Genomic DNA, 15,929 nt, shown 5'->3' on the forward strand with positions numbered 1-15,929 from the left:
ACTTCAGCCATATTCTTTAAGATTCAGCTAAAAAATCCTGACATTAATAAATCCCAACCTGGACTCAGCATGTGCTGATCTGAAGCTGGAGTTAGCCTCGCTAACACAAATCATTCGTCTTTCGGTGAAGCTTTTGCTGTCTGTATCCCGTAATTTCTGCGTGGTCTTTAACTACTGTGATTCAGAGGTGTAAGAGAGCATATGCTCTGTACTGTATTCTAAATCAAACCATGAATTCATTCAACCTCTCCCCTGACCTGTAGTAGGAAACTTTATTCATTTTCTGTAGAGAAGTTTTTGTCACAAGGCTGCTAGGGACTGTACATAGTGTATTATAGCAAACAAGAGGACACAGAGGAGGGAATAAATAACAACACGTGTACTGCAGTCCTTAAATGATTTCATGACTGCTCAGCTATCGTATAAAGGAAATGAGGGATGGCAATTAGTTTATGTCCTCATCGTTAACACTCTTAAGGGAAAGTTGGGAGCTTTTGAGAGTCCTCAGAGCTGAAGATCAAACCACAAAACCCAAAGAAGCTTTAAGGCTGCTGGTTGTGTAATGAATTGAATGAACGAGGCTTTCGGTACTGTTTTACAAGTAACAAATTATTTCATTACTGATGTCCAGGTTCTATCCTATCTGTAGGAGCAACAGGGCAGAAAACCAAGTAGCATCTGAGGTGAGGCTATACCTTGCTATGCCTGAATATCTTCTTAACGTTGGGTACATCCAGCTGCTACAGCAGCTCACATCAGGTCATGACAACGTAGTAGTTAGGTTCTTGAGAAGAAAGACTGGTTTATTGTCTATGTTGGACCTTGTATCATGGCCAAGGATGGAGCTTACTAGAAGTGGAATCTCCTGGCATGTATACTTTCCTCTGGATAAGCCATTTTGTGTAGTGTCTGCTAATCCAGTGTCTGTAATGTGTGTAGTTTTGAAAAAGTTAAACACTAAATATTGGGGTTTTTAAATGTAAAAAAAAAAAAAAACAAACAAACCAACCCAACCCAAACCAAACCAACCCCCGCAAAAAGCCAAAACCCCCAGAATTCAGGTAATCCACATGTTTGAGGACTTCAAATATAGGTGATGAAAAACGGTGCTTCAGCGTAACTGGACATTTTAAAAACTGCGTGTGTTTGCAGTTACTTCTGCGCTGCCATGGAGTTTCGAAGATGCACCTGTGATTCCTTGCTCTGCAAGTTTGCTCTAGTCTTATCTGGACACATTCACCCTTCACTTATTTTCCCCAAGGTTTTACACGTCTTTGATCCAAGTATGTGATCTATTGATGTGAATGAATATTGTGTGTGTTGTCTTTATCCTGCTGTTGAAAAAGCCGTTGTTTATGAAAACACGTAGTGTTCTGTCTTTATAGCTCTCTCTCACGTTACAGATTTGGCATGCATCCGCCTCATTGTCTTGGCAAGACAAGAATTAAACAAGGATGCATGTGCCCCAATGGGGAAAGGAGACATTAATTATTGTAGCTTAATGACATTGATTACAGCAATTAAGCTTTTTTTTTAAAAAAGAAAAATAGTTTGAGAACAGAGCAGGAAAGACTAACATCTTCCATTCTACGTGATTGTGCTAACCCAATATTTTCTTGCTTTATTTTGAATATTGCGTGGAGGGGAAGAGCCCTCTTCCATATTCAAATAATATTATTCTCTCTGCAAATGAGTTGTGTATATAGCATGGTGGAAGAAACGATATTCTTAAAATGCGCTCACTTTACTTTTTTCATCCTTTTTCCTCTCTCGTCCTCCCTTTCCTCAACTGCCAAGAGAAAAAATTAGGTACCTTTTGGGAACTAATAGCAGTCTTGCTCTATAAGCATTTTCTAGAATCAAAACACCTTAGGAAACTGTCACTTTAGAATACATTATCTGGGCTTTATTATTGGCAGTGGTTTCTGTCTAAGGTTAAATACTCCTAGCAGTTCTTGGTTTTTACTAACAGGAGCTACATTGTGTTACTCATGGGGGATTCTATATAAAGGAAACCATGTTTCTGTGATAAAAAACTGATTTCCTTTAGAACATGCAGTTCACTAGGTGACAATTTTTAATGTGTTTTTAATAAACCGATTGTGGAAAGAAATAATTTCGCTTTATTGTGAATATTCCCTCTGGTGTGCTGCTTAAAATTGAGTTCTGGATTTAAGTTAAGTTCTGGGTTAAACAGAGTAACACCACCATAACCTGGCTATAATGTTGTGTTTATTGCGGGAGGTATTTATTTGAAAATACAAAATAAACAAGCATTTGGGTAATCATTGTGCTGCAATGCCTGTTGGGTAATGCAGAGGGAAAAACTATGCCTGCTCCTATAAACCCCTACCCTTCCTTGTGCTGTAGGTTTCTCTTTATAATTTTATTGTGAAAGCAGATAAAAATCCTAATGAGCCAAGAGATTCGTCTTCAATTTTTTTAGTGTTATATGACAACTTCATATATAATAAGCTTTTTCCTCAGTAAGTCTTGCAAGTCTTTTGTTACAGTTGCTTTTAAAAATTGCAGTGCTAATGTAAAATGCCACCAGTTTTATTGCTTAGAATAGTTGCATTTCTAAAATAATTTTTAATCATCCCATGCATTTTGTCGCATGGTGTATGAGTAGAGAATAATTTCTGCTCACTTAAAATGCACTTTGGAAATTAATGAATTCTTAGTTGTTGTTGAAATGTGTAAAACCTCTTCAATAAATAAATATGTATTCAAGAAAAAATAGGGTGTAGATTTAATCGCTTAAGAGCAGCGGTGATGTGTACTGTAGGCTGCATTCATTTGACAGATCACACGTTAGGATATTGTTCAGTGTGTATTAGACAAATGAAACTGTGTTTTCTGTCTGTCTCTGCTTATTACTCGCTTGGGATTAAAAAAAGGAGTGGGGAAATAGGCAGAGCGCAGGGGATTTTGAGAGGAGACTTGAACTGCGGACCAGTGAGAAGTCACTGGTGATCAGTTCCACTGTTAGTAATAACACCATTTAATATGAACTTAGGTAAGCAGTAAAATAAGGCTTGATGTGCTTAATGTTAGCATATTCCTACAATACCAGCATCTCATTTAACTTAACCAATTGTTATTAGTTATTTGTTTTATATATAAAAGGCTTGGCACCACCATTTTCTCTGGTGATAAATCCAAGTGCCTTCTATTTCAGAAAAGAATGCTCTCTTCTTAAACAGGTAGAATTTCTCTTCTAGTGTTTGTTCCTTAATTAAAATAGTGATTGTCTGGATCTGTGTGTTTAAACCTATGCTTTCTTTTGGTCTTTGAAAATCCAGAAAACCTTTGGTATGCTTCTTTTCAGGAACAGAGTCTGAAGACCTCATAGAAGAGTTGCTGTGTTGCCTCATCCAGCTCATTGTTGAAATTCCTCTCTTGTAAGTTGGCTTTTTTCTTTTTCTTTTTTTTTTTTAGCCTCCTTGCCCAAACTGAACATTTGAGAGAATATAAAAAAAACTTAGAGTGATGCGGTTAGAATGTATAAATACTCGTATTTGAATGCTCCACGTGATGGTGCAGCACTGATGATGATAACCTGCTGCAAGTACCAACCCTGAATATTTTGTTGGAAGAAGTACACGATCAGCATCTCACGCCCAGTTCAAACCACCAACAGAAGTCACCCTGGTTTATTTTGTAGGAGCTTTGACGTTTGTTTCGGGTACTCGGCGCTGGTGAGGCCGCACCTGGAATACTGTGTCCAGTTTTGGGCCCCTCACTACAAGAAAGACATTGAGGTGCTGGAGCGTGTTCAGAGGCGGGCAACGAAGCTGGTGAAGGGTCTGGAGCACAGGCCTTATGAGGAGCGGCTGAGGGAACTGGGGTTGTTTAGCCTGGAGAAGAGGAGGCTGAGGGGAGACCTGATCGCTCTCTACAACTACCTGAAAGGAGGTTGTAGTGAGGTGGGTGTTGGTCTCTTCTCCCAAGTAGCTAGCGATAGGACAAGAGGAAATGGGCTTAAGCTGCGCCAGGGGAGGTTTAGACTGGAAATTAGGAAAAATTTCTTTACGGAAAGGGTGGTCAGGCATTGGAACAGGCTGCCCGGAGAGGTGGTGGAGTCACCATCCCTGGAGGCGTTTAAAAAATGGGTAGATGTGGCACTTCGGGATATGGTTTAGTCTGGTCTACCCTTGATTAGTCTAGAGTGGGCTTGGTAGTGTAGGTTAATGGTTGGACTGGATGATCTTAAAGGTCTTTTCCAACCTAGATGATTCTATGATTCTACCTCTGTCAGCACACAGACAGTTAACTGCTAACTTTTGGCTAGAAGGGGCTGTGCTAATTGTGCAGGGAGAGGTACATTGGAGGTGCCTCCCTTGTCTCTGGGGCACGCAGCAAGGTGCAAACGAAAGTTTCTCTTCTGCAGTTGTGTGGGTTTTTGAACTGCATGTGCGTTAAGTCAGTCATATGACTTAGTTACTACTAATTTCTGAAATACCAGTGAACTGATGTCTGAAAAAGAGAGAAGAGAAATGAGTAAGTGGGATGTTTCTGAAGATCTCCAGATTTGCTTACATGGCTTTTTGCATGCAGCTGCTGCATTTGAGATAATGTTGATTGCACATCCCACTGGGATACGTGTCATGAAACACACTTCAGTATTAGATGAAAGAGAACTAACTTTGTTCTTGGGAAATAAAAATGGTTTTCCACACCTGTCCTGCTAAGTTTTAACTTCTCTTTTCCCCAAGATAAACTTTACCAGAGATAGTGTTAGCAGTATCTTTTGTGCTGAATTGCATCGTAGTCTGTGCCTAAAATGTAGCGCCCCAATTAAAGCATCACAGCTTTGAAAGAGTTTCGGATTATCTGTTACAGTGTTAGCATATAGCTCTGCTGATGATTTCGTTTTAGTACTTGGATTGTTCTTTTGGTTGGAAAGCTGACAAAGATGCAATAGTTTTTGAAACATTGCTCTCATTAGATACAACTCTGTCAAGATTACATGAGGGTTTGGGTAGGTAGCGTGTAATGAATTAATGATATGATTTAGAGTGTCATTCTGCAAAGCTTGTCAGGACTTCCTGGAACAGATACACTTTTGTTTGGAGCAGATTAGAGGAAGTACAAAGGGGTGAAAGGACTGCGATATATGGGCAAGTTCATAAATCCTGCAGGGTTTTATTTTTCTTTCTTGGAAGTCCCAGTGTGTGTGTGGAGTCCAGTATCATTTATTCTGTCTTTCTGGCAGAAAAAGTTTTACAGGCATGATTCTTCTTAACCCTTTTCAACAACTGAACCTGTCAGCATCTCTATTTCAGTGTGAATGTGGTTGCTGGGAATGGAAGTAGCTGTTGAAAGCGCTTAGTTTGCTATATAATATAATGATAATAACTTCTTTTTTTAATAAGCTGTTATAAAGCCTGTCCATAATGTTCAGCTGTATTGAAAACATACTCACTTTTCATGAGAGAGAGATTTGGAAGGTTTTGGGGTTTTTTTGGTCAAATAAGTTTTCTTAGCTAAATTTTTCCAGAAATAGCATCCTACTGAATTGTTAATAAGATACTAACACTTACAAAAGTGTATATTATTGTCTGGTTTACCAGTTATAATGTGTTTAACAATGTGATAATGCCTCAACTAATGTTTTTATCCCCGTATCATCGACGGGGAAGTAGGGTAGGGGAAAGGAGATCTGGAAAAACTTTCTTTCTCTAATACGCAGTCCAACTCTGTTCTTCATAAAGATGTTATAAGGCTGAGGTGTTTTTGCTTACTGTCATATTAATTCTTTTCAGGAGAATGATCAGGATTATTTTAGTAGTGAGTTTACTTTTTACTTCCCTCCCTCTCCCTGAGGAGATTTACGCTGTAAATTCTGTCCCTACTTTGTATCAAGGGAGTAGTTAATTTCTGTCTTTAGCTGGCATAAATCAAGAAAAGTACAAGCCTAGTACATGAATTTTGGGAAGGAATAGATTGAGTGGAATATATGAAATATTCAAACTTGCAATGACTTCTGTAGCAGGACTTAGGCTCTCTTGCTAGAGGGTGGGCAGCTTTGGCAGCTTACAGTGGCACCGCTAACAGAGCGTCTGTCTGGAAGCCGCTATTAGAGATTAATTTTTGTTGTGACGGACCATTAAAATCTCCGTGCTGAGCCTGTCTTTGTAGCGTCATTCAGAACAGCAAAGTTTGTTAGGAGCATTCAACAGCCTTAGCAGAGGATTGTCACAATTAGTGTGCCCCTTGGGTTCTGTAGATGCAGTTTCATGAAGGAGTGGCTACAGCTGGCAGCTGCTGTCTAAATATATTGCTTCTCTACACCCCAGTTTAAGATTCTTTTTTTCCTCCTTCACTGAAATACTGAGATTATTTTTAAAGCGTGGAAGACCATCTCTGTGTCCAAAATGCAGGAGCAGAGATACCTGTGCAAGTCCCGCACTCTTTGCTTTTGAAATTCTTCTAAATCTCACGTCAGGTGTTGTTTGGCGAAAGCAGTACGCTTCAGAGGTACTATAATTTTTTTCCCCCCTCTATATTATAAATTTCAGATATGCTGTTTTAATTTTTTTTTTTTTTGCAAATGTGTTACTGAAGAGTGGACAGCATTGCTGCATGATGCTGTGCAGATACTGTTACGGAGTAGTGAGAATTTGTGATTTTTAATGTAGATCCTATTATTCTTCACTCTTGAGTATCACGTTGTGAAGACATATACGTAAGACGACAGGTACTGTTGGGAGGAGAGCTTAGGATACCCGTATATGGTATTCTGCAGGCAGGTATGTAATCTCAACCCATGTTCCAGACTGACCAAGAGCAAGCGTAAGACTTTGGGCTTGGCACGGGCAGTGAGTTCATGAAGGCTCGAGCCTTTCCTGAGCACGGGCAGAGCTTGCTCACCTCTGAGCTTGCTCTACTGGAAGCCTTGGCAGAATGAGCTCATGTCTGCCTACAGAATAACCTACGGACGTACTTGGAAAACGCAGGTGGGCAGTCTAGCTTAAAATTAATAAGGAAGGTGTGAGATGGGGAAGACGACAAATGGTAAGTCTGTAACCCACCTCTCCGTATCCCTTACTGTGACATATAACTGAAGAACCAAAATGTGTTGATTTTTGTTGGGAAAGGCTGCAGGGATGTACAGCAAAGCATATCTAGGAATATCGCAGAATTGTCTACGAAGAATTTAGGAAACTATTTCTCAAAGTTACTTTGTATTGGGAAGGGCAAATGTGCTTTAAAGCAGTTAACACTCAGCATAGCTGAAACAGGTTGTAGTCGGGACTGTGGGACTCTCAGCGTTGTGGCTCTGTGTCTGAGAGTTATTACAAAGATCTCAAATTACCCTTTTGAAAAACAGGCTCTGCTGCATTGTACAAAATGCCAAGGAAAAAGGTTTCACATACTAACATTTAATTTTAAGACATTTTATAGGAGCTACAGCATTATTGCTTTTCAAGAATTAGGCTTGTGCAGTCCCTTATAACACTTGTGTTACAGTATGTTGGTGTTTGATTTATGGCTCCCTTGGGTATGTTATGGATACTCTGCTTTTTCTTTGGTTTTGTTAATGTTAGCACTCGAGAGCGTACCTTAATGATTAAAACTACGTAGTCAGCAAAAAGATGCAACTTCAGTATTTAATTGTAAGACTTTTATGTAGAAACTATTGCTAACATTTTGTTGCAAGATAGAGCTCCCAAAGCTTTAAATTATAAAGGCTTCTTTCAGCAGCTTGTTAAGAGCTGGTGTACATAACTGAACATCTGGTTGTTATCAGTACATTTTCACTTCATTAAAAACTATAAATGCATATGGAGGAAAAATGAAATACTGTGATCTAGTTAAATCGCTGTTAAGTAGCACCCTGTGGTGCCAGTAGAAGTTAGTTGATATTTCTGCTACATTCCATTATTTTCTGTAGCTACAATTGGTGTAGGTTGTGAACTTCCAAATTTAAATGTTAACGGTGTATTGACTCATTTAAGGATGCTCACTGTGTTTCCTGGGAGCTTAAAAGTTGAATGTAGGAGGAAGAAGGGCGACATAATTGACTATAAAGCTCTACGGAATCGTTGCAGTGTCATGTGCCATGTGCAGATGATGAGAAATGCTTGGGCTTTTTTCCCTTGCTAATTGTGAGTAGCGAAGAGGTTAAGAACTGTTTTCTCTCCGATTTCAGGAGTGTCATATTCTAATTTTTTTGATACTTTTGAAACAATAGGTCAGAATAGTGCTTTTTAGAAAAGAACTATCCAAGGAACTTTTATCAAGATTGTAGTAGCTCCAGTATTTGAAGAGCTGTTTGACTTGAGCATTTTTGGCAACTTAGCCTAATCATCAAAGGGCAACTTTCACCCATTGAAACTTAGGTTGAAGCTAGCAAAAATATCCAAACTGAAGGACATTTTACTGCTGCACTTTGAGGACCCTCAAAGTTTAAGAGTATTGTGCTCTGTGTAGGAGGGATCTGATGAGTATAAAGGGAGTTTTATTTGCTGCTGCACTTAGTGTGGTGCAGCAAATTAAAAATATTTATTTATTTGGGAGATTTTCTTCATCACTTATATCCTTTTTTTTCTCATGGCAGATGTGTGGCCTCTTAAGTATCTAAAGGTCCTAAGCAGGAGAACCTTTATCTGTATCACATGCTCTTCTTTCTGTTCTAATTCTATTCTAATCTATTTTTTTTATTTTAGACTTAGAGCAGTGTTTCTCAGTGACCTGTCTTTTCACTAGGCTAGCGTTCACTTACATTCAACTTGTAACAAACTTTTTGATCCCAGAGCATGCTATCAGAAGTCTGTACTGTTTATCAGACATCGTGCTGTATATTCAAGCTCCTAATAATCTGCTTTCTCTGTTATGGTTTTCAGCCCTGTTTGCACAAAAGGTATTGGATGCATCTTGAAAATCACCCGCTTGCTGGTATTTGGGTTTGGCCTCTGGTCTGGGCAGCAGAGACACCCAGGCACTGAAGTCAGGCGTATCTCTCTTTGGCACCTTAAGAGTTTGCAGACTGTTCCAAAATCGGTGATGGTGACCAGGTTGACAGGACGCATAAGGCGTTTTTTTCTCCATTGCCTAGACAAGCATGAGAGACCCAAAGAGATTATTTGCTGCCACTACGTCAGGATGGCTCTCCCTTGAAACCGGTGGCTCGCATTTGAGAGGTGGTGCTGCAGAGAGACTGTGGAGCAGGTCTGCCCTTCACGCGGGCTGCACGGCTGGAACACGGGAGGTGATTCCCGTGCTCTGGCTCTGTCCAGATCTCTGCAGCGGTCTACAGCAGCTTTTCGAGCACCTGGGTCATCTCCTCTGTGGCTGCCTTTTCCCTGAGGGCTGAAAGCTTGCACAAGCACAGTCGTTTGAGCTGTCCTTTTTTATGGGTATTTGGACTGCTCTCTTGCATTCTGTTGTTCGAAAGGTAAGGTCTTTCCCTTAGATTTAGTGGATATTGCTAACAAGACTTGTTGATATGAAAGGTAAATACAGAAGGATATAGATTTCTCTGTGCAGCATTTCAAAAGCCTAGACTACTTCTAATATTTTTAATCTGTAGCGGGAAGAACTGAACGCCAGTGAGGTGAAAATGTACGCAGCCACGTAGTCTCAGATGGTTTAGGAACAGCCCTGGGATAAAGGGTCTTGTCTTGAATCCAACCGTCACTTTAATCCTTTAGATACTCCCTTTAGAGTATTTCCATCTTTGGTTGTTGTCTCACTCTCATTCTGTCTCCCAGTCAAGAATACCCGGTGCAGGGGAGACGTGGTAGGAAATGTCAGAGATGTTCTCTGCTTCCACTTGGTGTTTCTCGAGTGCCCCTTCGGGACGTCTCCCAAATGTTTGGAGCCAGCTCTAATGAGCACAGTGCGTTATCGGCTGCCGCGGTGCGTATTTGCCATCGGTGGGTGTAAAATTAGGAGTGATTCCAAGAGGAAAGATTATGTTCACTTTGAGTTGTTGTACTTGTATCCTGAGACTGATAACCAGATATTCTACTTGCTTTTCAGTTTTCAAAACTGATCCTATTCTCTGTGGTGACTCCTCTTTCACCTTTCTGGTGGGCCCTCAGGAAGCAGGGAAATGAAACCTGGTTCCTGTATGATTTGAGAGTTTTTGTATGAATCAGCCCTTTTGGCAACTCTCCTAAATTAGAAAATGAGTTACCTTTTAACCTTTTAATACTCGGAGTAGACAGCTCTGGCTGGGTGAAAGTTCAGGAAAATATTTAAACAGGGAGGGGGCTTGGTCTAGTGGTGCGAGTTGAAATTCAGAGTTTTCTTTCTGCCTGTTCAGGCTGTTTGCTCTGTAGGTGTGAAATCATTTATGAGCTCTCAGCCTCTGTGTGCTAAGATATAGAAATAGCTGCGTTTCATTGAGTAATTAAAGTGTTTACAACAGCATGTGCCTTCAGAGTGGTAATTGGAGTTCCTAGCTGAGATTTTCTTATGTATTGACTCTATGCTTCATCTTGGTTCCTCTTTCACAGACCCGTCTCTCGCAGGCAGGGAACAAAGCTGAACGATGCGGCGAGCACAGAAAGCGGTTGTGAGCCGTGCTTCACGTTGGAGAGCAGCCAGCAGCAGCAGGGTGGTGACACATGGGTAGATTGCTGAAGTTCTTGGTAGATGATGCCGATAGAAGGGCATCCACATGGTTCTGAATGATGCCAGGGTCCTGGGGAGCTGAGGCTTTAACAGGCCCGTGGTTCTTGTTCTGTGGAGGGCGATTGTGTCATTTGGGAACAGTAGTTACACTAATACCGCTCCCCTTGCTGGCTTACCGTAAGCTGCTGGTAGCATCAGACTCCTGCAAACCACTCCTATTGCTTTGACTTGAGTCTGCAGGAGCAGACAAGAGTATTTTGCTTTTCGTATTTTCCCCACAGGCTACGAATGACAGATGACCTTGCTATTACGATCTTCACGTTTTGGTCTGCTTCAGGCTCCGGCATTTTCTTTGTAGCTCAGAAGAAATCTACTTTGAAACCTAGTGGTGTGGCACCCGTTTGCTATGTGGTACCGTTCAGCGTGAGCGCTTGTCTGTGGGTGCAAGCGAATAATGGCAAGTGGAATGGAAGAGTTACTGCTCAGGCAGGTTGCCTTAACTGGCTGCTTGCATGTGCTCTTTTCCCGTTTCTACCACAAAGAGGATCTTTTATTTTTGTTAAAGATTACTGGTTTGACCATAGACCTCTTTTTCAGACTGTTGGAACTCTTTTAAAGTGCGGCATCAGCGTTGTCATATATTTGAAATAAGTGTCTGTGAAAGGGCGAGGTGAAATGTTGGTGCAGTTGAAGCAGACGAAACCTTGCGAGGGTGTGATACGCAGGTAGATGGTCTGGTGGGGTTCTCCAGCCCCAAATGTCTGAAGGTTGACAGCTCTGATGGAACTTAACAAGTCTGCCACCACAATTAGTAAATAAAATAACTCAATAAAAATCTATCTTCTTGATGGAAGACCAGAAGAGAAGGGATATCCTTTCCAGTTTGTATCCTGGAAGGATTAGTTACTCTAGCAATTTCTTCTAAAGCAGTACTTTTTTTAAGTCTAAATGAAGTGCTGCTTTAAAGCAGTACTCCCAGGGCCATAGGTCTCTCGGAGGAGCCCAGGATCTCCGCTATCTACCTGACAAAAGGGATTAAGATGGAAAGGGTCGCTGACTTATTACAATTTCTGTCGTTTGATTTTAATGAGTTGTTGTCTAAAGATTACTATAATGCAAACTACGCGGTTGCTTAACTTCAATCATTCGTTGACGTGATCTGGTATCATTGCTTTTTGGAAGGAATCCACTGACGTATCGACTGTTTCTCATTGAAACGTAGATACTAAAATGTGTGTTAAATGCACTTGCACTCATTTATGTTATGCTAGCATCTAGGAATCTTGCATTTTGGAGCTCAAGTCGTCATTCTCTGAAGAATTCATAACTTAAGATAATCATGGATACATATGGTATGCCTTTGCTTTAGAGACTAAATTTGTATATATAAGGTTTATTGCCATCTGGTTAAAGAAACAGGCGCTTGCTTTGTGTCCCTGTGTAAGAAATGCGATACTAAGGAGGATGGCTACTTGTAGTAAGGAAAAAAACCCAAATGCAGGAGAGAAATGATTGCCATGATTTCTAGAGTTCAGTCTATGCCAGATTGTTCCATCATGAAAGTAGTATGTCTTAAGAGGGACAAAAGAATAATATCTGTTAGCTTGTCTACCTGATACGGGAATGTATCCTCCAGTGGGAAGGAGAGAGAGGGAATGAGGAAAAAAACCTGTGAGAATAATTATTGAAATCTCCAAATGAGAAAATCCAGAGGGAGGAAGAAAAAAAAAGACCTGCGTATGCTTTGGTACATTGCTCTGTGAAGCCCGTTTACTCGGGACATGAGCTTTATCTGAGTTCTGTGGATTTATTTGTCTGTTTTATAAGACACCTGGGAAGGAAAAAAAACCCCACAGAAACTCCAAACATCATCCAGTTCTTCTGGTTTTCTGAAATAAATAGCTAAATAATTTTGACATGTAATTGATACATGAGTTCATTATTTCTAGTTTCCTCCTTATCTGCAAGCAAACAGTTTTCAGAGGAAGTTGGAGATCAGCATAAATTCCATGTAAAGTCATTCTATATGACCGATAGCTTTGAATAAAAAGAAAAAAAAATTCAAACCCAAGCCTCCCTATTCTATAGTCTCTCAATATAAATAAACAGTATTTTCTTTGAAGTTGAAAGAGGTTCCTGGTAGTTCTTGTGACCCTTCAGAAATGCTTGAGTTTCAGAAAGCTGTACATTTGACCCTTGGTGGAGAAAATAATTTTGCTCTGAAGCTTTATCCTTGTGCTGATAAATTAAGGGTGACTGTAGCTGAGGGGTTACCCCAGATATTAGGACTCTGGTTGTGTTTATGTCAGAGCAGATTTAATTTGAACAGATTCTACAGCTTGGGTGGAATGTTTCTGAAGTTAAACTGGGTTTTGAATAGAAAGAAGATGAGAATAACTCACTAACTGGAGCTGCATGAATTCAGCTTGCTTTCTATTTTTTTTCCTTTCAGAGTTATAGAAGAGTATTGAAAGCAGATTCTGCCCCCCCCCCCCCCCAAAAAAAAAAAACCCAAAAACCCAACCAACTTGCTGTGTTATTACAGTACCCTCTTTGTTTATTTCTTTACACCGAATCTTATAAAAATAGAAAAGAATTTTGTAATGTCTCCTCAGATTTGCTATTCCACTTGTATGGTTTGTCAGAAAAATAAATAAATGAATGATTGAGATGGAGAAAAAGTATACTAGACTCTGAAATTTGTTTCCTCTTGGCAAAGTGACCCGGCTGGTTTGGATGTTGTAGCACGTCATGAAGCCAGCCTTTTCATTCATCAGCTCAGGGTTGGAGACATGACTCTTCTATTCTCAGCCTTGGTAATGATAAGCTTCTGAATTTTTTTTTTTTTTATTTCCCCTATAGCTAAAAAGTATTTTTTCCAAGCTGTTGTTTTTATTTTGATAGAAAAACATTTCTTCATTTTTTTTTGCTGGTAGCTAAACTTCTAGTGCTCAGTCCCTGTAGGTCCTCCCTGCTTTGCTTGGGACGGGCGCGGGTAGCGGGTTGCGGAGCGTCACGGTGCAGGAGCGGGAGCCGTTCCTCGCCCAGCCTTGCTGCTGGCTGAGAGATCACGGTGTAACCTCTGGCCTGATCTAATTATCAGCATTTACACTGGCGAGCTTCCTCAGTAGTGGGCAAAAAGTCAGGTAACTCATGAAAACGAAAAGTAATTAAACTGTACTTGATGATTTTAAGGAAGAATGTTGTTTAAGCGGTACGTTCTCTTCCTGAGGTATAACTTAAGTATTTGAATCCGTACCGTTTTAAATCATGTGAGAGGGGGGAAAAAAAACCCAACCCAGGGAGTTTGCATAACCTTCACATTCAAGAACATTTTTGTATGTGGTTGTGTGGACTGCGATCCGGGAAATTGTGATTCCAGTTTGCTCTTGACTTGGAGCAAACAACTAGCATGCTCCTTGCCCAGAAACCCCAGCCTAGAGCTGCTGCAGAAGAGCTTAACTTAAGCTGTCTGCACACACTGATGCACGAAACTCTCCTTCCTCATGCTTTACAGTAATGCATGCTGTTTACAGCATTTCTAGCAACATGCTTGAGAATATTGAAGTAATTGAGTGTGCTAAAAAGCAGACTGATTTCTTCTAAATCCTCTTCATTTTGGTAAGGGCCACCCCAGATCTGATCCTAACGACGAATTTCATGCCAGCCAGTCTTTTCTGTGGTTAATTTATTCTGTTTCAAGAGAGATTGCACTGTTGTTTTCAAGTCGTCATTATTTGAAAGAGCACTTAGTTTTCTGTTTATACTTGTTTTAACTGCTAAGAATAAGATTTTTGGAAGGTGACATTGTAACAGAGAAAAACAGCATTACTGCTTAAACGCATGTTGATGCTGGGTTTGTTTTGTTTTGTTTTTGGGTTTTTTTTTTTTGTTAAATAGAGATGCTATAAAGTCTTTGAATTTGAGAGGTATAAATAGATTTTGAATTTCCAGTAGGTCCCAGGTCAAAAAACCTTGATAATTGATGCTGGACACCTGTTGTAACTTAATGATATTGGATTGTGAAACATACTGTGGAAATTAAAGAGTAACAGTGGGGGAAACATTAGAAGTACTTAATAACAATCTTTCTAATGGATTACAGGATGGCACTGTTGCACTGAATTAAGTATCTCCTTACTTTTGGAGGAGGTAAAAGTGGTTTTTGGTTGAAAGTAAGAATGATACTGGTTCATGTCCAAGTTATTTCATTGAGTTTTAAAAGGTTTCTTGTCGTCTGTAATTTATTACTGATTAAGGAGGCAAATGCCATTTTTCTCACCCTTTTAAAAATAAGATCTGTAACAAGGGCATTGTAGGCAGAGGTGGGAACAGAAAGTGCAAGGTATCCCAAATAGTGGATCTCTCTCATCCATTTTGCTGCCTTTCCTAATTAACCCTAACTTAATGAGCTTTGCTAAACTATCTGGTGTCAGTACTTAATCATTGAAGCACATTCTTTGGGATTGGCTGTAATATCATAGAACTTCAGACTTCACTGTTACCTCAAAAATACCGTTTAAAACTGAACAACTGTACATGGCATCTCGATACCCTGTGCGCTTCTTACGCTTAAACTAGCATTGGTGTATTCTGTTCCTTTCTTAGGGATCCACTTTTCCTGGCAGGTGGAGCTGTGTTTGGCTAGCTGGACGTTTCCCTGACTTAGCATGATGGTTTTGTGACAATTTTATTTAACAGGACAAAGGAAACGCTTTGGAGATATATTTATTATTTTTAGAGTGTAGTCTGAAAATTGCAGCTGGAACGTTCTGGGCAATACCTCAGTGTTTTTACATTGTCTTGTCTTCTGGCGTATTAAAAAAATGCTTATGTCTAAGAAAAACAACCCGTTGTTGGTATGAAGTGATTCTGGGGTTTTTTTTGAATTTGTTGTTTACGTGTTCCCAATTGAAATTCGCTGTGCTAAACAGCGTACAACCTCAGGTGAAGCTACCAAGTGTTCTGGGAAGTCAGTTTGTAAACAAACCCACTAGATTAATCTTTATAAATGTTCCTTTTTTCCTGCAGAGATATTACATACAGCATTTCCTTGGAAGCTGTGACAACTCTCATCGTCTTCCTTTCCTGCCAATTATTCCACAAAGAAATCCTGCGAGAGAGCATCATTCACAAATACCTGATGCGTGGTCGATGGTATGTCGTGTTCGGGGGTGGTACCTAATGGCAAAGCGAGTGCTTCTGATGACTTGTTTAGGCTGTTTGTACTTGAAAACAAAAGACAGAGAAATACATTTTGATGGAAAACTTGTTCTGCTCAAAAGAAGACAGAACACAAAAGCAAACATCTGTAAAGGCTGCTGGGAGGTTTCGTGTTGAAA

The 15,929-nt window shown here is 40.1% G+C and overlaps 1 protein-coding gene across 3 annotated transcripts in view; it reads left to right on the forward strand.

Moving 5' to 3' along the window:
• DYM (dymeclin) overlaps positions 1 to 15,929 on the forward strand; it is a 230,402-nt gene that overhangs the window by 30,774 nt on the left and 183,699 nt on the right. For 2 of the 3 annotated variants that reach the window (XM_075726068.1, XM_075726069.1), the window contains exons 6-7: positions 3,332 to 3,404; positions 15,619 to 15,744. In XM_075726068.1, the coding sequence (XP_075582183.1) occupies positions 3,332 to 3,404; positions 15,619 to 15,744 (199 nt within the window). Of the gene's footprint in view, positions 1 to 1,157; positions 1,284 to 3,331; positions 3,405 to 15,618; positions 15,745 to 15,929 lie in introns of those variants that run through there. The other variant, XM_075726070.1, reaches the window with a different exon arrangement.

This window comes from Pelecanus crispus, chromosome Z (assembly GCF_030463565.1).
Source record: "Pelecanus crispus isolate bPelCri1 chromosome Z, bPelCri1.pri, whole genome shotgun sequence".
NCBI lineage: Eukaryota > Metazoa > Chordata > Aves > Pelecaniformes > Pelecanidae > Pelecanus > Pelecanus crispus.